The sequence below is a fragment of the Polyodon spathula genome, chromosome 5 (assembly GCF_017654505.1).
Source record: "Polyodon spathula isolate WHYD16114869_AA chromosome 5, ASM1765450v1, whole genome shotgun sequence".
NCBI classification, from domain to species: Eukaryota; Metazoa; Chordata; class Actinopteri; order Acipenseriformes; family Polyodontidae; genus Polyodon; species Polyodon spathula.
Genome location: NC_054538.1, coordinates 40,790,631 through 40,813,743, shown reverse-complemented (window position 1 = coordinate 40,813,743; position 23,113 = coordinate 40,790,631). Strand labels below are relative to the sequence as shown.

General features: G+C 37.2%; 1 protein-coding gene across 4 annotated transcripts in view; it reads right to left on the bottom strand.

The window, feature by feature from the left end:
• Positions 1-23,113, bottom strand: part of LOC121315967 (ribosomal protein S6 kinase delta-1-like) — a 109,585-nt gene that overhangs the window by 40,081 nt on the left and 46,391 nt on the right. For all 4 annotated transcript variants that reach the window (XM_041250607.1, XM_041250608.1, XM_041250609.1 and 1 more), the window contains 2 exons: positions 7,170-7,294; positions 6,016-6,108 (listed from right to left, as the gene is read on the bottom strand). In XM_041250607.1, the coding sequence (XP_041106541.1) occupies positions 6,016-6,108; positions 7,170-7,294 (218 nt within the window). The remainder of the gene's footprint in view (positions 1-6,015; positions 6,109-7,169; positions 7,295-23,113) is intronic.

Genomic DNA, 23,113 nt, shown 5'->3' with positions numbered 1-23,113 from the left:
ATTCTCTAAACGATGTAAAATAACATCATGATTCACAGTGTCAAAGGTAATTTCCACTTTAACTAAGGTTGTTTCCATACCTTGTAAAGGTCTAAAATGGGGAATAAACTCTGTATTCCCCTACAATTTTCAGATTTGTTTACCTTATAACCATGGCCTGCACTCTGCAGTCTGTACATACCTCTTATTATTGCTCTTTCTGTAGCAGAGGTATGTTTGTCATTTGATAGCGGCAGCTCTTTCTGTATGTATGTTCATCTAAAAAGCTTTATGAAAATGTTTGTAAGTTAATTTCAGTCATGTCCTCCCAGTCCTTGACTCATACTAATTTTAAACAACATGACAATAACCTTTTTTTTTTTTTTTTTTTTTTTTTTTTTAACAGTCATAAAATCCAAGCTGCTTCTTTCTGCTCTGATTTCTAGTTGTCTTCAACCCCTTAGCAAGAGGTAAATTTGAAGTTACCTTACAAGTTTTTTTTTTTTTTTCTATGGGGTTATAATACATAAGAGGTAATTCATGTTGGTCTTCTAATGTTCCGAGATTGAGAAACTGTTACAAAAAATGATGGCAAACTTTTTTGGTTAAACTGTAAGACCTATAAATATTCCCTTAAAAACTTATTCTTAAAGTTTTTTTGTAATCTTAAAGGTTCCAAAAATTCCAAAGATGTTAAATGATTAAAGTTTTAACGTTTAAGAATTTGAATGTCATTTTACACCTCAGTATTAGACATAAATATGAACAGTGACTTTCAAAAAGGGTTGCGAGAAATCATAGTACTATAACTAACAGTCGTACACGTTGAGGCTAAACTGCTATAGATAAGCAGCTGTATGGTATCTTTGCTGTAAGTCAAATGGTTCAATTGCAGGAGTGAATTTAAACTACAACACATGAAGTCAATCGACTGTATTGTAATGTACTCTTTGAGAAATCTGCAAATTCCAAACTGAAGTATAAAATACAAGCAAATAGTAAGAAAAGAGATTTGAAATTCTTGGTTAGCACACCTTTAAAATATATAAGAATATTTATGATGCAAATTATTGTTATATTTTTCTATTCAAAGTTATTCCACTTAAATAATAAATACATGTTTACAGTGAAATGAAGTAGTGGTAAAACTGATAATACGACTATATCGTGTGATACAGTCAGATATCCATCACCCACTGTTAGCCACAATTTTAAGTGATGCTTAAACTGACAGATGTCCAAATTAAAAGTGCAGACCTGTGTTTAATTTCTTTAAAGCTTAAATTTGCAATGCTTGGAACCCATTGTTAGAAGCCTTCACAGGGTGGATGAGATTTCTGTCCCTCCTCATTTTGACGGAGATGGTGTAGTGTTGTTTTGTATGCTTGCCACAATGTACGTGTGGGGGGCTGCTTTATAGACACGCATAAGCGACATACAAGTAAATATCCTTCCGCTTCTAATACAAAAAATTGAATAGTAATGATTCAGTTGCTCAAACACAATGTTAATGCTGAATCTTGACAATGCCTTTACATTTTTTCATGAGTAGTTACAAAAGGCTCACAGAGGCATTTATAGTAATGAGCATATGTGACTTTTTCCTAGCATGCCCATTGACCCCAAGTTTTTTCCCCAAACAGGTGGTGGCTAAATGATTATAAATCGACCCCAGGATAAGCGTTTTACAGGCGAGCCAAGCAGGGCTGGCACTAATACAATTAAAACTGAAACATCAGGCCAGTGAAGGTATTCCATCTGTTTCACAATCCCATTTAGTCATCTCTGGTGAGTCTATAAAGAGTAACTTTAAGAAAATCTGTCAGTTTCTATTGCCAAGTTATCTGATAGGACAGTTAATGCTTTCAGAAGCACAGCTGGCCTATACCTGTAAAGCATTGTTGAAAATAACTGTAACTACCTGGAAGTGAGAGCAACTTCTTCACTGCCATTTGCAAATCACTTCATTTTTTTATTTCTAGGTATTGGTATTGTTAATGAATCCCATCAACAGAATGCTCTCTTTTTCAAAGGTATATTGACTCAATGGATTTTCCATGTTCCTGAATAACTGTTAGGTATTCAATAATTTAAGGTTTGAAAAGCAGTGATCAACATTAATTTGATATAACTAATAATAATGAAAAGCGTTGTCAATTTAAAATGATAGTACTCTTTTAAGTGCTTTTCATATCCTCTGTGCTTTAATTCATCTGCTATGAACTGCACAGCTGCAACACAACCGTGAAATATGAATGGGGCATTGGTGAAGGGCTGTTTTATGCAGTTTAGTACAATTTGCTGTAAACAAGGCCTTAACGTGAATTAAACAAATTAGGGAAGCAATAAAAAAGCAGCACTGTGTTTATATTTTATTACACACAACTATCCTTTGCATAGAATTAAACAAAAAGCATGTGTTACATATATTTATTCACTAGATTTCGCATGCACTACTTTGTCAAAATAAACAAGCAATGCTGATGGAAGCCTGAAGGCCCTGCATCCTGGCCAGAACAGAGTTAATCCAGTATAGCACTGGCTAGTTTCATCGCTTTGCTCATTCCTTGCAGACCACTTTCTTACGCACTGTTGATTCTTCATCAAATGTAAAGTTAGGAAATAAACACCAGTTGGGCCAGTGGAAGCCTGAAGGTCTACCATCTGCTGCTGCCCAAAGTCACGATGGCCACCTTCAAAACATATGCATCAAAGCCCTGAATGAACAGACTGAAGGAGTCCCGCAGAAGTCAGCAGAAGGTAAACTGCAGACCCAGAGGCAGGTACCAGCCAGCCACCACAAGAAAACCTGATGACCCTTTAGAGTTTCCTCACACAGATGTACCAAGGTCGCCAGAGACACCAGTAGCTGGATTAACAGCAGGATATGTCATAAAGGATGAAAACATAATGACTCCAGAATGAGCAGGGACTGTGCAGCCACCCTACTGACATTGCTTGCATTACACAGTAGGTCTTAAACTAACAAAAAGCATATTTGCAACAAAAAATATTTTAATGAATACGGGCATCTGGTTTTCTATGTTAACCATCTTATATCATTTTTGGAAAATATAATGTTCCAGATCTATTATGGTAATTTAAAACATATGGAGTATCTCAGTCAGTTAAGTTAGAAACAGGATGGTTAGATTCCCCTGCCAGATTTTACAGAGTTGGCTTATCATCCTTTAATTCATTTCAAGCACCTCAATTCAGTCAAAAAAAAAAAAAAAAAAAAACGCAAAATGTTATTTGGTTTATAATAGCATTCATGAACTCTGTAGCAGTTGTTACCTGAAGATAACTGACCTTGTCTTTCATTAATGGAGTGCTAACCATTATTGTGCATAGAATCTTTTTTTGTTCTTGAATTATATGAATTCTAATAAACAACAAAACCTGCTGGAATGTTTACCTCTGAATTCACTGTTTTAAAATCTAATTACTGCTACTATAAATCACTACATTATTAAAAAATACCTTAAGTGTTTGGTCCTCTAGATGTATTGATGTAATCGACAATAACGTACATTTTTGCTTTTTACTTTGCTCTCATCTGCTGTAGTGTCCATGGTTGCCATAGATGTTTTCCAGTTCCTTCCATTTTTATACACAACATAAATCAAAAGCTGTAGTGTATTGTGACATATCTCTACAGCAGTGGTGAGATCTGATTGGTTGTTAAGGTTGTGATGGTGTATAATAATCTATATATAGCATGGCCTTTAAAATACCTGGATATAACAGGAAAAAAGGAAAGAACCAAAGCATCTGTAACAGAATTAAAGGGAGACTAGTGATGATATTGCTAGTGCTAAGAGATAGTAAGAAAATGTATTTGGTTAGAACTATTTTAAGTGCCCTAGGCATGGGCTTCTGTCTGTAGCAATGGTCAACAATCTAGTAGGTAATGACCGCTGCATTGGACATTAATGCTTAAAGGTTGATATACTAGAAAGCATATAGTGGATTTCCCATAACCTGCTTGTCGACAAGAACCTGTAAATGTTTTAAACTTTCAAAAAGCTAACAATCACGATTTCTTTAATGAAAGTGGCGCACTTTTATTCGTATATACTCAGACAGAAGAGAGTTCTAAATTATTTCTCATATTGTTTTCAAGGTGTTAAAGTACAGTGGTCTGCAAAGTATCAAGATACTGTAGATAACATAACTTACTAGTAAACATGGTTCTACAAAAATCAAAACAGTACATTTTCTTAAAATATCTTTTTTTAATACCTGTGATAAAGAGAAAAAGAATCGATGCTGCAAATCTCTCTCCCGACCAGAAAGGGCGCTGTGTAAGGTTGGTAGTACACTTCCCCATAGACGGGTCGACTCTAAGCACATAGCGGCACAATCAGCTGCGGGCCAGGCATCGATTGGTTACACCAGGACGCCAGGCTGATTACAGGGAGGAGATGGGCAGTACAAGGGGAAGCAGCAGCGCGAGTACAGCCCCTTGCGCTGAAACGTAACATACGACCGGAGCATTGCATGTTTGTTTTGTTTGTTATGTGTTTGTTTTTGTGTATCACAGAGGACGAGGTCAGAGCCACGGGCTGCAGCCACAGAGCAAGCCCAACCTATTGAGCACTACCCTCACCTCACGACACCAGCACTCACCACCACCAGGGGGATCACAGAACACATTTCTGTGCATGGTATTGTCGATTATAAAAATCACTGCTGCTATTGTTTTATTTTGGCCTACAAGCCAGCCGTGTTCCTCCCGATACCATTGCTGGTAGAGGTGTGGTTCTTTTCAGTTGCATTTAATAAACAGACATTTTGGGACTATAAGACTGACTGGACATTCATGCTATTACCACACCACTCGCACTGTTCACAGTACCTTTCACACTTTTAAAGCATTAAATAGTATTACCAAGATGATGACAATGAACAGCATTCACACTATGTACAGAAGTATCCCTGATGTGGTCTATGCCATTGGTTTATTCTATGTTAGACTGCTAAACTTTCTCTCGCATGCAGTACCAAACACAATAAAGCTGCACTGCAGCAGCCTACTGAAGAAAACTTCTTCCGGTTGAAGTAAATCTCAAAGGTTGTCTCGGCCTATCAGGGACGCATTACCAGTCCACAGCAATTTTTAAACCACACTCTGTTAAATATTTCCTCGGAAAACTGTTTTATCTTAGCTACAGAGAATGAGATCTCAGACTAATACAATACCATTCATTTTTACTCCACATTTAGATCCAATTGAAATGTCACATCTGTAGTTCAATGCTCAACTATAAAGCTAAACATTGGTTGTAGCCCTTATAAATGTTTACTATAGTGAAGTGTAATAAATCACAATGAAAGCCTGGTTAATATTATGTAAGTAATGTAAAGCCCAGAGTTGTATGTTAAAGCATATAAAAAAAAAAAAAAAAAAAAAAAAAACTATGCTAATTGCTTGGTATAACCAAGGGAATAGCCGATGAAAACTGCAAAATTACTAGGCAAATTTACGGTGGTAAACTTCTGTAAGGGAGGTCAGCTGGAAAAAGGATTCACTTTTTTATTCAAAAATGAATAAAGCAGTAAAAATCAATCATTCAGATCTGAGGGAAATCAGAGACATTAAGAAATACAAAAATATATACTAACATACAGCCCTATTTAAAATGTAGTCTGTTAGCCTACAAAAATACTAACTTTATACTCTGACACAGCTACCCTGTAGAATAATTCTACAGTGGTAAGCTATTGGGTAAGGAGTTCCTGTAACTTATGGGACATTGATTTTAAAAACCTTGGCCTTTTTGTTAAAATCAATATAACCTTTAGCCTAACCTTTTAAAGCTCACAAACTTTGCATGAACTTACAAGACATGCTTAGATTAAATGCAGCCCTCTCCTACTTTTGAGGGTTTTATTTTTGCCCTCACTTAGAGCAAATGATTTTCAGTCCTTTTGCTTTTGTTTCATATACCAAAAGATCCGCCACTTCAAAGCCACCCAGCCAGCGTGGGGTTGATTTATGACTGAACTCTCGAAGAGCTGTGGAAGAATTACCTTGTCAATCACCCCGAGGACTCTGAAGGCCTTCAGTTCCTCCGCAGGGCTCCTCAGGTTCCAAGTGGGCCTTGAACTTAGCTGTCCTGGAGGCTAATGGAATATATCAAAGATTAAACATCAATCAGAGAGGCACTTGAAGGAAGATAGCCTACTGGAGCAAATGTCAGATTGAAGAAAACTATATTTATCATGAATCGGATGGTGGAGATGAAAGATTAAGGCTTGGCTTTTTTGTTGTTTGTTTTGTTATTATTTTGATTCCTCCCCCTTTACAAGGATCATTCGTATTATAGCTACTCATTATTTCAAAAGGCTGAGTAAAAGCAGCATAAAAGGCTTTCAAAAAACAAATAAACAAAAAAAAAAAACATAATCAATGCTAGAAAAGTAATTCTTATAATAAGGTGCACAATATACATAGACAAAAATGAAAACCTCTATAGGATAAAGTGCATTTGTGTTCCAACTGTCCATCTCTAGTATTCATGAACTGTTTACATCAGAAGGGACCCCAATTCAATTTGAATCAAACTATGCTGTAGCTGATAATTATAGCTGTGCCTATAAAAAAAAAATCATGTTTATTGGCCACATGTTTGTACTCATAGGAAAATAACTTGGTCAACTGTGAAAAAGTATTCAACAAAGATAAAAAATGATGGAACATGTTAAATAACCCATGTACTTCATAAGATTGTATAAAGTACATGGCTTGGATTTACTGTCAATGTCAGGCATGTTAGTTTTCTGCATTAAAACAAATGGCAATTCTGCTTTTTTTTTCTGTCATTAAAATAAAATGCTAAAAATGAGTTTCCCCATGGTCTTAATAAATATATCCTCACAGTAACTTACAAATTATTTCCTATTGAGTGTAAAAATGAAAAATGTTCTGACAGGATAGAAAATATGTGTTTATTACTACTACACATAAAAGTGTGTTTATTCCTTAATGAGTACAGACCCCAATGCCTTCATATAATTAAGCAGGTTTACTTCTGAAGCAATGTCTGTCCTTAAGAATGGATAACAGTCTCATTCCTTTTGATCTATTTGTGCAGCCTTGGGTATGGAAGCACCTACCATCAACGCTCATTACATGAAGAGAGTTGGAAGTGTGTGTTTTATTGCAGCAGTCTACAAACACTTACCACGGTCTGTACTGATCCATTTTCTTTTGAGGCTTTCAGGTACTGATTGGATATTTGTTCTGCTCGCATTATGTACTCTGCTGTTTTCTTCTTCACCGCTTCACGGCGTGTGGGGCTAGGCTCACCTGAAACAACATTGGAAATGTGGTTATTACATACAGCACACGTAAATCTCTTGTAACACAGACTGACTCTTGTTACTAAACCCTAAACTCCACATCAGTATTACATGCTTCCTTTGCTGGATGGAGAGTTAGAACTCTCCTCAACACACACTATGCAATCCTGCATTCCTGAAACTATAGGACAGATGAAGGATACAGAGTTAAATATTTCCTCTGAAAAGGAAATATTGGGGTATAGTGAATTGATCTAAATGGTGGAGGATCTAAATACACCTTGGGTACCAACAGTAGGAATAAGTTAAATTTAGGTAGTCACAATGCAGATAGACCCATTACAGAAAATGTCAGAAACACTGTTTGCTACAACTGCAGGTCTCTCAAATATCCAGATCTACTTGAAACACTAATTAAGAAAAAGGAAGAAGTGATTTAAAATAAGGATAGAAATTCGATCTACCACTGTTTACACCAACTGAATAAGTATTTAAAGATTAAGAGTAAGGAATTTCTTGATTTTTGTGGCTTCAAGCTTAAAAAACTAAGTAGTGGGATTCCGAAAAATATAGCGTTACACGTCCCCACGTTACTACAAATGTTTAAATAATGTAACACTCATTTTTCTTTTCATGGTTAATATCCTGACAACATTTTACACTTATAACTTAAAAGTCTGTTTCAAAGCTCTTTTCAAAATGTCTGCTCTAGTGCACTGATAGTTGAAGGATTACTGCCCATGTTGTCAAACAGATAACACAGCAATAACGGTCCATGATGTGGTATGGAACAGAAAAGCCAAAGCACTTGTTTTTTGTGCTTTGAAAGAGACTTTAAAGTTATGTGTAAAAAGTTGTCAGGATGTTAACAATGAAAGGAAAACTCACAGGTATGTCACCTTGCTACTTACTCTTTAAAAGTGTCAATTGCCAGAAGATGTGTATGGGTTATCATAGTCAAGTAGACTACTAATCATGGATATGACAGTTTGGAGGAGGAAGCGAGAGTCCCAGAAACAATGAAATTGCCAGAATTTAACATCTTCTTCACTGTCATTACCCAACCAGTATCTCCCCCTATTCACTGACATGCTTTCAGTCAACCCAGAAGCAACCCGGAGGATAAATGAGCTTGGAAGTGAAACCGTAAAAGACTTCCTAAAAAGGAAGGCAAGCAAGGTTTACAATAATTGAACACATCTGTACTGTAATAGTGACAGTACATTTGAGATCTATATAGTGAACAGAAGTCCACAACAAGTCAGATATATTGAGTTATTTCAGTTAATTCAACCACTTGTAACGACGTGTCTGCAACACTGGCTTGTGATTTCACAAATTTTGCAATACATATGCAGAATTTACCTAGATTTATTATGGGAACAATTTTGGAGGTTTATTACCAATGGCTTACTCCCAATGTGTATAATTGTTCAAATGCACTTTCTTCTCACACGAACAATAAAAATATGTTAATATGTTTATGCTGTATGTGGGTGATAAACATAACCAGCGGACACCCAAGACACCAATTAGGAAAATCTAGTATTACATGTATTGTGAGCAGTAAATGTATGCTTTTATGTCTATACAACAACAGATTTTCCTTTGAAATCTATGAAGTGTTATTTCTTTATTAACACGATTATCATTTTTCTAAAGCCTCAATACAAAACCTGAAACACTTTATTTTACAAGACAAATATGAGATGTACAACCCTAACAAACATATTGCTCTGGACAACAACAACAACAACAACAACAAAGACCTAATGAAAACCTTCTCATTCCCTTCCATTTGCAATGGAACAGCTGCATCTCATACCGATCTGCATGAATGAAAATACACAGGCAACAATCCTTCCACTTATTTTGTTTTGATCTCCCTTTCCTGTAATTATTCGCTAAACTGTTTGCAAAACAATACAGGAAAACATCTGCAAAAACAGGTAATTAATGTGTCAAGCCAAAGTAACACATTTTATATGGAGACTATGCTTTCGTCCACTATAATTATAACTGATTTTATTTTTTCTGTAAATAATTATTTGTTAGATGATGCTTGATGTAACATGCAAGTGGTTATTTGTAAAGTATGTATTTAAATGCATTATTTACAGTTGCAAGCACTTAAACAGAAAACCATAAATGGTGTTCCTTCAACACATTCTGCTCACTCATGTGCACGCTTCAGTTCATAGGGCTGCTGAAGATTTCATATAAAAATGTAGCTCTAATTCCCTTAAAAAAATGTCAAGAGGGACTGTAATAAGCTAATTTCTTTTCACATTATAAAAGGAATGAAATAATATTTCAATGTTGCAGATTAGGAGAAAAGCTTACTGTAACATTTTCTAGGTACAAAACAAGACAGCCGTAGTAATAAAATAATGACAATAACTCTTCCAGTTGTCTTTAATATTCTCAGTAATCTTATTAACATGGTCGGGATGAATGGCAGTGTTCCAGATTACAAAGGGTATAAAGTCAGACAATAAGAAACAATCAAGATTTATGGAGCGACTTGAGATTGTGAGCCAAAGGGCTGTCACACTTACAGCTGTAGCACTAACATCTATGATGAAAGTTATATGTAACCCAGAGTATACCATTAAATAAAACAAAGCATTGCATTGTTTTCCCATGAGATTTAACATGGGTTCTGAGATATAAAGTTGGGAATGTATGCAGTGTGCAGTGCATGTTAAAAGCAATGCGCAAAAATGCGGCTAGTTTTTTATGCAGTAGCATTTTTCTGATACCTTATGTTGCAGTTTATATAACCAACACTGAGTGAACGTGGACATAATCACCGGTATTAGGTTTTTTTTTTGTTTTAAACAGATACATAACATAAAGCGGGAAACCATTTCTAACAGAGCTTCCCTGACTGAGTTTTGTACCGCCTCATGTAGATACGCACGAGGCTCACAATGCAAATCGTGTGTCCGACATCGGACTGGAAAGGGAAAATTGTAATGTCAGACCTGGTCCGACATAGGACTGCAAAGAGTTAAAAACATTCAGATTTATAAGATAACAGGCAATGACCAAACAGGATAGTAAGTTTATTCAGTGTCTATAAAATGCTGATTTAATATAATGCACATATAGTGAAGCACAAATTTAACTTTCCGTAAATTAACCATGCATAAAGCACCACGTAATCAACGTTACATTTTACAGAAAAAAAAGGTAACATTGGTTACATTCCCACTCGTGGATCTTTATAATTAGTCGTTTTTAAACTTTAAATAGCCTGGCTAAATGGCAGTCAGGAGTTCAGTTCGAAAAGACAGACAAGCAAACCAAGTAAAAGAAGGAAAGCGGGTTGGGAGAGAGGAAGAGGAAATGGCCTCCCCCCAGCTTCGGCTGCTGTAGCGGGGCTGAAAATTAGCTGAAGCATCCCGTCTCCCGGTGAACGCTTCAGCTCCTCTCGCAGCAAAAAAAGTAAATACAATAGGAAAGGTAACCACGTAGGTCGGCCAAATATTTATTTAGTTATAAAACAAATGCTGAAAAAGCTGTCTGCAATATAAAGTGCCAGCACAGCTTTTCTTCAGTTCAGATACTGTATCAAAAGGGAGAGAAAGAAATGGAAATTAGACTGAAAAGTTGTTTACAGTTTGAACACCGGTACTGTATTTACTGTAGTACTGTTGCATGAATCACTAGTATACGGAACTGGGGGACATGCTGTAGGACATTATATCTGAGGCATGTTACAACTGAGAGCCTTGGTAGAGCCACCTTTTGATGCAATAACAGTCTTTTGGGGTAAGTATGTACCAGCTTTGCACACAGTGTCGGAGTGATTTTGGCCCATTCTTCTTGGCAGATTTGCTCCAGGTTGTTCAAGTTGGTTGGACAACGCTTGTGGACCGCAATTTGCAAATAGTACCACAGATTCTCAGTGGGATTGAGATCAGGACTTTGACTGGGCCACTGTAGGACATTCACCTTTTTGTTCTTGAGCCACTCCAATGTTGCTTTGGCCTTGTGCTTGGGATCATTGTCCTGCTGAAAGATGAATTTTCTCCCAAGTTTCAGTTTTTTAGCTGACTGAAGCAGATTCTCTTGCAGTATTTTCCTGTATTTTGCTCCATCCATTCTTCCTTCAATTGTAACAAGATGCCCAGTTGAGGGAAAACCTTTTCTTGGCAGTGCCTGAGTGGTGTGATGCAGCTTCCACTTCCTGATTATTGATCCAACTGTGCTTACTGGGATATCCAAACACTTGGATATTATTTTGTACCCTTTCCCTAATCTATGCATCTGTATTATTTTATCTCTAACTTCTGTAGAATGCTATTTGGTCTTCATTTTCTTCAGTTTCACAGCCTTACCAATGATCCTTCAATCCTTTTTTATCCCGAAAATGTGACAACAACTTTAATGGTTCACAGGTGGAGGCCAATGATAAGGTAATTGTGTCCTCGTTAGGGCAATTTCTTTCATTGGTGCAAACTGGGAGCTTCCACAGCACAGGGGTTGAATACTTATGCAAGCAAGATATTTCAGTTTTTTATTTTTCTTAAAAATATTTCCCAACATAAAACCAATGTCACCTTACAATAATTGATTCTTACAATAATTGATATCAAACAGAACAAAATTTCAATGTACCATTTGTAATTCAGTAATATGAAAATAACTTGTCAGGGGTCTGAATACTTTTGCAAGGCACTATATATATATATATATATATATATATATATATATATATATATATATATATATATATATATATATACACACACACACACACACACACACACACATACATATATGTGTGTATATATATGTTCCTAATGTTTTGTACACTCAGTGTGTGCACAAAACATTAGGAATACCTTCCTAATATTGAGTTGCACCCCCTTTTGCCCTCAGAACAGCCTCAATTCATCGGGGCATGGACTCTACAAGGTGTCGAAAGTGTTCCACAGGGATGCTGGCCCATGTTGACTATAATGCTTCCCACAGTTGTGTCAAGTTGCCAGGTAGTGGATCTCTACTCAGAATAGTTCATTCCATCTCATCCCACAGATGCTCAATTGGATTGAGATCTGGTGACTGGGCAGGCCACTGCAGTAAGCTGAATTCACTGTCATGTTCGTAGAACCATTCCTGGACAATCCTAGCCTTGTGGCATGGGGCATTATCCTGCTGAAAAAGTTCATTAGCAGATGGACACACTGCTGCCATGAAGGGATGCACCTGATTGGCAGTGATGTTCAGATATCCTGTGGCATTCAAACGTTGCTCCACTTTTATCAAGGAGCCCAATGTGTGCCATAAAAACAAACCCCACACCACCACCACCAGCCTGCAATGTTGACACTTGGCATGATGGATGCATGTACTCATGTGGTTTTCTCCATACCCTAGTCCTCCCATCAGCGTGAATCAACAGAAACCGTGATTAATAAGACCAGGCAATGTTTTTCCAATCCTCCAGTGTCCAGTCTTTTCCTTCCTTAGCCCACTGCAACCGCAGTTTCTTGTGTTTTGCTGAAAGAAGTGGAACTCTGTTAGGTCGTCGGCTGCCATACCCCATTTGTGTCAAGATACGATGAGTTGTGCATTTTCTTTTAATGTTGTACTGGACTGTCAGTTGACTAACTGTAGCCCCTCTGTTGCTCTGCACAAGTCGTGTCAGCCTCCTTTGGCCTCTTTCATCAATGAGCCGTTTTCAACCACTGGCCTGCCGTTGGCTGGATATCTTTTGGGTGGTGGACCATCCTTGATACACATGGGAAACTGCTGAGCATGAAAAACCCAGCAACGCTGCAGTTCTTGACACACTAAAACCGGCGCCCCTGGCACCTACTACCATACCCCATTCAAAGGCACGTAAATCTTTTGTCTTGCTATATGTTGCGTGTGGTGTGTTAAATGTTGGTGTATAGTCATTGGTACACGGGTGTGGAAGGGTGGTGGGTAATTCACTGACACAGGAGACAGACAGGTGAATTTGGCAACACCGCACAGGTGCCCAGTTTTATTTCAGGGTGCTGTTCTTTCTTTAGTCCCGCAGATGGCGCTGTGGGTCCGTGGTCTGATTTACCAACGATGGTAAACAGAACCACGGGCATATCAAGCGATGGTACACAATACCGGCGCCCTTGCAGGTGCTTCGAAACAATAATTCAAAACAGAAGGCACAAAGAAACAGGGAAAATAAAACAGTAACAAAAACTACAAAGAAAAGGTGTTGCTCTTTGCAGCGATATCCCGGTCGCCGCTGCCCGTGCGACCCGGATCACCGTCCTACACTGCCGGCTCACTAGCCTGCTCTGATATACTAATCAGGGGTCTGCCCAAGGGTTCCCCGCCCTCAATGTCTCGCTCTGAACCAACGTTTCTTTCTCTCCCACTGGTTCTCGGTCGTTGACCAGCGCTTCTGCACTCTCGGCGTGTTTAACAGGGCAGATCTGAGGAAACAACAGAGAGTTAATTTATAGGGCTAACGATCTCCCAAGACGCGCCTCTCAGCCATTCAGAGAGGGGGAAAGTCCACACACCCACTTTCCCACCTCCCCGTGTCACTGCCATGACTCACAGGCGGTTGTTGGACGTTGTTTGGTTGTCGCTCAGCTCCACCAAACTCCACCTCTCTCTCTCCGTTTATTTTCCTGTTTCTGGTCTGACACCACCCACTCCGGCCGTCTTTGTGACAGGCACACATACACAATCCATGTCTCAATTGTGTCAAGGCTTAAAAATCCTTCTTTAACTTGTCTCCCCTTCATCTACACTGATTGAAGTGGATTTAACAGGTTACGTCAATAAGGGATCATAGCTTGCACCTGGATTCACCACATCAGTGTATTTCAAGGAAAAAGCAGGTGTTCCTAATGTTTTGTATACTCAGTGTGTCTGTATGTATCTATCTAAATGCACGAGACGAAGTACAGTGCTAACAACCCCTGAGAAGTTTGTACATTCAACATATACAGACACCCTGAAGGGCCTTATTGCACTTATAATTCAGGTCAAACAGTGGATTTGAAGAAAGAAAAGCATAAATCATGTTTAGGCAAAAAAAAAAAAAAAAAAAGGGTTTTATTAAATATCCTTATGCCAATAAGGTAGTCCCATTTATAACTTTGAACTACACATTAAATTAGCTAAGTAAATTAATTTTATTGGAACATGCAAAAGAAAGTACATCTTTATTTTTGACATTGTGGACACTGCCATTGAAAAGATACACCAGGGGGCGGAGTTGAAACGGCACAGAGTTCCCTGTCACGGACAGTGCAGACGTACTGTTTGAGCTGAACAGATTGGAGGAATAAAAATAAATACAACGATGTCTCAGATTTCAGTCATTTTTCAAGTCTGAGAGGGGTGGATAATGTGCAGAAGTTTCTTTTTGTGTTTTTCTGTAGCATTTACAAACTGCTAAAAATATATTATTTTAAGTGACAAAGTTGGGGTGACTGAGTATAAAGACAGCGTTTTTTTTTTTTTTTTAGTTATTGCTATCTTCCAGTTCATTTAATTGTTCTTCATCCAAATTGGCATGTCTACTTACTACTTTGGGATTTTTTGCGGGTAATTGATCACTCAGTTTCCTAGTTACAGCGGTACATCTGTAACTGTAAAAGCAATACGGCTGCTGCCTGATTCTTTAAATTCTGTGAGGCAGTGCAGCGATTTAGAATATGTGGCAAGGCTCCAACAGTCCGTATCCATCCAATATACACAGCTGGAAGCTTGCTCAACCAATCACAATGCTTGTTTCACATTCCATTTGCCAGCCCTGGATTATATATATATATATATATATATATATAATATATATATATATATATATATATATATATATAATAAAACGCATCAAACTGTAACTTACTTATGTAAATAAGTGGGGAAATCAGTTAGTATAAGATGTGGCATGAACCTTTTCTGGTACCATGCTAGAATTAACTTTCATTTTCAAAACAGCTCGGTTGTGGTTGTAACCCTCGTTTATAAGGTCATACAATGCAGGATTCAACTATAATGTGTCACACGTTTTTTTTTTAATTCGCTGTCTTTATAGGTGTATATGATTTGTTTGTTACCGAAATCTCATTCAACAACTGAAGCCAGATATGAGGATAATTTCGTACCACTTATTTTGAACTGTTAAAACATAACCTTTTTAACCGTGCTGATGGCATATCAAATGCCTAGATGACAGATATGGTTGCATTTTGTAGAACTTAGTGATAAAACTAAATACACTGACAAAGAATTGCATTAGTTTCATTACTTAGTTCAGCACAAGGTGGTTTCAAGAAATACCTTCTGATTTAAATATAGGCCTACTATGTGGCTGTTTGGGATAATCAGTCTTTTTAAAACAGTAGGTAGGTGTTTATATATATATATATATATATATATATATATATATATATATATATATATATATATATATATATATACACACACACACACACACACACACACAGTACTGTGCAAAAGTTTTAGGCAGGTGTGAAAAAATGCTGTAAAGTAAGAATGCTTTCAAAAATAGACATGTTAATAGATTATATTTATCAATTAACTAAATGCAAAGTGAGTGAACAGAAGAAAAATCTAAATCAAATCCATATTTGGTGTGACCACCCTTTGCCTTCAAAACAGCATCAATTCTTCTAGGTACACTTGCACACAGTTTTTGAAGGAACTCGGCAGGTAGGTTGGCCCAAACATCTTGGAGAACTAACCACAGTTCTTCTGTGGATTTAGGCAGCCTCAGTTGCTTCTCTCTCTTCATGTAATCCCAGACAGACTCGATGATGTTGAGATCAGGGCTCTGTGGGGGCCATACCATCACTTCCAGGACTCCTTGTTCTTCTTTACGCTGAAGATAGTTCTTAATGACTTTCGCTGTATGTTTGGGGTCGTTGTCATGCTGCAGAATAAATTTGGGGCCAATCAGATGCCTCCCTGATGGTATTGCATGATGGATAAGTATCTGCCTGTACTTCTCAGCATTGAGGAGACCATTAATTCTGACCAAATCCCCAACTCCATTTGCAGAAATGTAGCCCCAAACTTGCAAGGAACCTCCACCATGCTTCACTGTTGCCTGCAGACACTCATTCATGTACCGCTCTCCAGCCCTTCGGCGAACAAACAGCCTTCTGCTACAGCCAAATATTTCAAATTTTGACTCATCAGTCCAGAGCACCTGCTGCCACTTTTCTGCACCCCAGTTCCTGTGTTTTCATTCATAGTTGAGTCGCTTGGCCTTGTTTCCACGTCGGAGGTATGGCTTTTTGGCCGCAAGTCTTCCATGAAGGCCACTTCTGACCAGACTTCTCCGGACAGTAGATGGGTGTACCAGGGTCCCACTGGTTTCTGCCAATTCTGAGCTGATGGCATTGGTGGACATCTTCCGATTGCGAAGGGAAGTAAGCAAGATGTGTCTTTCATCTGCTGCAGTAAGTTTCCTTGGCCGACCACTGCGTCTACGGTCCTCAACGTTGCCCGTTTCTTTGTGCTTCTTCAAAAGAGCTTGGACAGCACATCTGGAAACCCCTGTCTGCCTTGAAATTTCTGCCTGGGAGAGACCTTGCTGATGCAGTATAACTACCTTGTGTCTTGTTGCTGTGCTCAGTCTTGCCATGGTGTATGACTTTTGACAGTAAACTGTCTTCAGCAACCTCACCTTGTTAGCTGAGTTTGGCTGTTTCTCACCAAGTTTTATTCCTCCTAAACAGCTGTTTCTGTTTCAGTTAATGATTGTGTTTCAACCTACATATTGAATTATTTGGTATAACTGTCTAATCATACACCTGACTATACGCCTACAAAATCCCTGACTTTGTGCAAGTGTACCTAGAAGAATTGATGCTGTTTTGAAGGCAAAGGGTGGTCACACCAAATATGGATTTGATTTAGATTTTTCTTCTGTTCACTCACTTTGCATTTAGTTAATTGATAAATATAATCTATTAACATGTCTATTTTTGAAAGCATTCTTACTTTACAGCATTTTTTCACACCTGCCTAAAACTTTTGCACAGTACTATATATATATATATATATATATATATATATATATATATATATATATATATATATATATATATATATATATATATATATATATAATTTATTATGAAAAAACTGGCTTACCGGCAGATAGCAAATCCTCACTACTGCTTTAAAAAGTTAACTTCTAGCCCTGGATATGTATGTTTCAGATTTGTTCTTAACCCCAACCTGTAAGACACATGCAATATACTGTACTAATATTTATTCTTATATTAATATTATATTCTTTAGCTTACATGGATTATATGCATACATACTTTTGATTAGCCTAACATAATTTCATTAATCGAATATTGGTGCTACATTTTAAATACATATTGTTATTTAAAAAAAACACATTACTGTATATTTGTTAAAATTAAAAAAAAAGGTTGTCTTAATGTCTTGTTAATCAAGGTAATACATTTGATACTGTTTATTAGAATAACTATGATATACAGATATACACAAAATCAGACAATTGCCACCTGTCCCAATTTTTATCTGGACAGTTCATATTTTTGGCCTTGAGTCCCATGTCCCAATCGAACCTTGTAGGGAGACTCATTTGTCCTGACTTACATTTTTAGTTGCGGTTTTTTGGATAAAATAGATTTGACAACATAGCGTTTGGTAGTTTTGACGCTTCTTGCAAGATTGAAGATGATGTGCAAACGCTACCCATTCCTGCCGCTAGAGACACTGTTAGGGGATAAAGTCAATTAATTTGTCATTTGTCAGTCACCCACTCTTACACCGGTACTAGAAGGTTCTGTGGCAAATTTCTGGTGCTCCAAATCCAGTAGGCACCTGTCACAAAGACGGCCGGAGTGGGTGGCATCAGACCAGAAGCAGGAAAATAAACAAAGACAGAGGTGGAGTTTGGTGGAGCTGAGCGAATGGTCTCACTCAGCATTCAATGAATTAACAGACAGACAGAAAATTAACGGTCGGAACAATACAAAAACAAACACAGGACATGGCACACGTCGCCAAAACAAAAAGACAAACAAAACGGACTAGACAGACAAACACGGTGAGCAAATACTTTACGTTGTTATTATTATTATTATTATTATTATTATTATATTATTATTATTATATTATTATTATTATTATTTCCGCCGTCTCCAATCCCGTTCTCCACTCAACGAACACCCAACCTGCGAGTATGTGAAAACGTGCATCTATATATACTGTTGTGCTGGGATTCAATTACTAATTAATTATTCACTTGAATCCCAGCAAGTGAATTAATAAAGTGCAATTCCCCGTGCTCACATATTATTACATTTTACTTGCACCTGAAGTGCTGTGCAATCCTTGTGCCTAAATACACATATACATTTTAAGCACTCGTGTTACACAGACCCGTTTATATCCTGTGTACCAATGACTATACACCAAAATTTAAACACACCACACGCAACACATAACAGATAATATACACAGGGGCGGGCACTTTGTCACAGTACCTCATCAAGCTGTGGTTACCATAGCAATGTCTTCAGAATGGGACTCCCAAGCATGTGGTGAGTTGTCATGGTAACAAGCAGCTTTGTGAGGCACTCAAGGTTTGTGCGTCACGCTGCAGCACTACATTGTTCCCGCTTCCTGGCGTTGTGCTTTCGTTACTGGTGAAAGCTAACTGAGACTTTTAACTTATGTTACTAATGCTTCTATGGAATAAAATTTATTTAATATGCTTAACCACTTGAACTCCTGATGTAAAAATGAAACCCCCCAGGGACCAGATTTTAAAATAATAATAATGTTTTCAAACCTGTAATTGTTACAAAATGTTAACATATGGTGAATAAAACACAAATAAATGACCTAAATTGTGTTTTTCATTAACCCTTTATGGTTCTGTATACTACATACCCATGTTTAATATAGTGATAAAAACACATTGTTTTTGGGGGGGGGGGGGGGGGTTTGGGTTTGAACAATGAAGACAAAAAACAATGCTAATAATAATAATAATAATAATAATAATAATAATAATAATAATAATAATAATAATAATAATTAATTACATTATTTAGTTACAATGCTGTATGTAGATAGTCTTTACTGACCAATTTATAAAATTAACCTGGCTGGTGACAGAACCACTGCTGCTGACTGTTCCAGGATAAGGTAGAATCAGTCCCAGAACTAGAGGCTTGAGCCACTGGTCTGTGGTCTACTTAGATGGCATTGCATATGTAAAACCAAACTGGGACACATACAGACTGCTGATACACCAGGAAATGGTCGCCAAACAAACAAAAAAATACGACATTCAGTGCAAACTGTTAGATTTAGATTTTAGATTTAGTTTCACTATACAACTTCTTACGCTTACATTCAAAATAAATATCATTCAAATACAAATCATTAGCAGTACTTATGTAAACAATGTATTGTTTTATCACCAGACTTAAATATGAACCAGAGAAATAAAGTATGATATAAGGTAATATTTTATATACGGTTACTTGGGATTTTGAAAACAGTTGTTAAAATGGATGCAAAATGAAAAAATGTCTAATCCTACTTGCATCTCAAAGAAACAAACAAAAAAACCCTCTGAAATACCATCTTATATTAACCTAGATTTTCTTACAGTGGTGACGAGGATGATCCGCATCCTCATGTGTCATTTGTTGTAAAGTAAGGCGTAGGCATCTTGAGACATGGCATCCAGATTGCATTGATACCACCCACTGGCTGTAAGTTTTTGGCGCAGTGAAATGTAAAAAGAAATAGCTAGCGCCACATCGAAATGTAAATAGCAAAGCAGAAAAGGCAATGTCGTAGCCAAAATGTAAATGGACAGAGTGAAAAGTAAAAAGCAAGTGGCAAAATTGAAATAAATAAATGAATAAATGAACAAATAAAAAGGGAATAAATAAATACATACATAAATGAATAAATATATCTGTGCATTTATTTATTTCTATATGTATTTATTTATTCCTGTATTTATTTATTTATTTGTTCTTTCTTGGCATGGAATATCCTATGTTCTGGTGAGCAAAGCTGCTCCAGCCATGTCCTCACATACCCTTTGTTAAATTAGGCACGAAAGGCAGATAAAAGTAAATAAAGTTATTTATTGAAGTTAAAAAATGAATAATAATCATGTTGGGTTTAAATACATGCTGTTAAATTATTGCGTATAAACTAAGCATTTTTGTGTGTGTTTATGAATAATCCTTACCTGTGATGTAGACACCTATTGTATGTTAGAAATTGAGAGACTTTTGGTCTCACCTTCATTTTATATATTCATTAGAGAAAGATAGAACTGCCCGGGCCAAAACATTTAAACCTGGCTAACACCGGGCAAAGGCAATATGTGCTATATGATTTTAGTATCCGAGCCGGGTCTGACCTTAGTGGCATGATAATTAGCTTAACTGAAAAACAATCTGTGCATTCATGACCAACACACACTAACTTTGGCATGATGCAAAAATGAAAGTGGCATATAACATTATGTATCGTGTTATTATCTTTCTGCAGTGTTGGTCAATGCCTAATAGGCGTAGTGCTCAATTAGCTATACAAAAATAAGTTTTACATATTTAAGTCTGTGTTGAAAATGTAAGCTGTGAAGGTGTTTTACATTTTAAAAGATTTAAATAAATATAAACAAATATTATTGCTTTGACTCAGTGCAAATATACACCCCCTGTGGAGACACTTTCACTTCACTATCTCTCACGTGAATCACTAAACTGATGATGACGTTGGACTGACCGTTTTACATTGGTGTAAGAAAGAGGATGGTTCTTTGCAAGGTTCAGTGTAGGGAAGCTTTTTGAAGGTAAATAGGTATTCATTAATATGGGCTTGAATTAGCACTCCAGGAAATGTAATGAAATCTAAAAAGGACAAAGCTGTCCCCTCTACCTCATGACAAGCAGCAAGGCTGAAACATAACATGGAGGATATAGAGACAAGGACATCAAAAAAAAACAAGTTGCGTTCAGATGCAGTTCTCAAGGGGAAGAAACTAACCCTAATGTAAATGCTGTCACTGCTCATAGAACAATGCAGTCTTTCAACAGCAAGCCAAAACATAACTATAACAAGTTTACAATGACAATAAAAGAAAAACAGCAGCAAACATGCGGTAGATGTGGGAGATTTCCAATGCATAGCAGACAACAATGTCCTGCCAAGGGTGCAGAATGTCGAAAATGCTTAAACATGGCACATTATGCAGCAGTTTGCAAATCACTCAAAAGTATCAGTGCAATCCAAGAGGAAATGTCATTGGGAGATGAGGAGTTTACATGCCTTGGACTGATAAATGACAAAACTCAGCATAACCTGGACAGCTGAACTTATCTTATATGGCACAGAATTATAGCTTGAGATTGACACTGGCGCTGATGTAACTGCAATACCTGAGGCAGCGTATAACCAGCAGAGAGATGGGCTTCTAAAAGCAACCAATAGGAAGCTATATGGCCCTTTCAATAACCAGCTTAACACGTGAACCGCCGGATTTCCGAACTAGAACCTAGAACCGCCACGTGGGTCACTTTGGCCCATACATTTTTAAACTGCTTTGTTATGAAAATGAAAGACATACTATTAGATACAACTGAAAAGTTTAATTCATGAATATCACATCTAACATTTTCATCACTGAAACACTGTATTTAAATGGAAAATTAAACATAAAAGGCTTTATTTTTAAAATGAGTGCATATACAGCATGACTACAAACAGTGAAAAAATATAATAAAATACACATTTCAAAAGAAACGGGTATGTACATATACCTGCGTACAGGTGTAAACGGGTACATGTACACACAAAACTACAAAACCGAAATCATTGTTTCTAATACTACATAAAAATAAAATATAACACTACTTCCGGTATGATGGCTGCATTGTACTCTATGGAGGAGCGTACGCATCTGCCAGCTGACCCTGCATCCAGGAGTTGTGTTGTAAACACACGCAGTACCACTAAACACTATTGTGTAAACACATGTAAACTGGTACAGTGTCTATAGTAAGTATCCACCCCCCTTGGACGTTTTCAGTTTGTTGTATTACAACCTGAAATCTTGTTGCATTTAAATGGGATTTTTTTCCCCCATTTCCATGTATTGTAATGCATGGGTCACACTGATCCACGAGGCGGTTCTAGGTAGAACTGTTTATAACTTTATCATTTTTTAGAATCTGGCTATCAAACGCAGTCAGGATATTTAATTCATATATTTAGGAAAAGTCAAAAACGGATTTACAATGGAAGAGAAATTAACATTTTAAATGCAAAACGGGTAACACTGACCCACATGGTGGTTCTACTGTAAAGTATATATAGTCAATTCACCGGCACATTGACCAAGGGAGAAATTTCAGTACAGCAAAAGATATGTTGTAAAATTACTGATTAAACCTCTGTTAGGATTGCCAGCCATAGAAGCACTAGGCCTCTGTGGAAGGGTGGTGGGTAATTCCCTTGACACACTGGAGACAGAAAGATGTATTTGGAAACGCCGCACATGTGTCTGGTTTTATTTTCCTTCTACAATTACTTATTTTAGCTCGCAGAGGGCGCTGCGGTCCGTGGCCTGAATACTAGACCACGGGTTTACCAATTCAGGTACCGAGTCCAATGCACATGCAAGTGCTCAAAAATAATAATGGGGGGGGGGGGGGGGGGGTCCTGCTGAGCACAAAACATGTAAGACTCATCTCTCTTAAGCTCCACGAGGTCATACTATAATTTAATTAAATAATAGGCATAACTTAATTTTTTTTTTTTTTTTTGG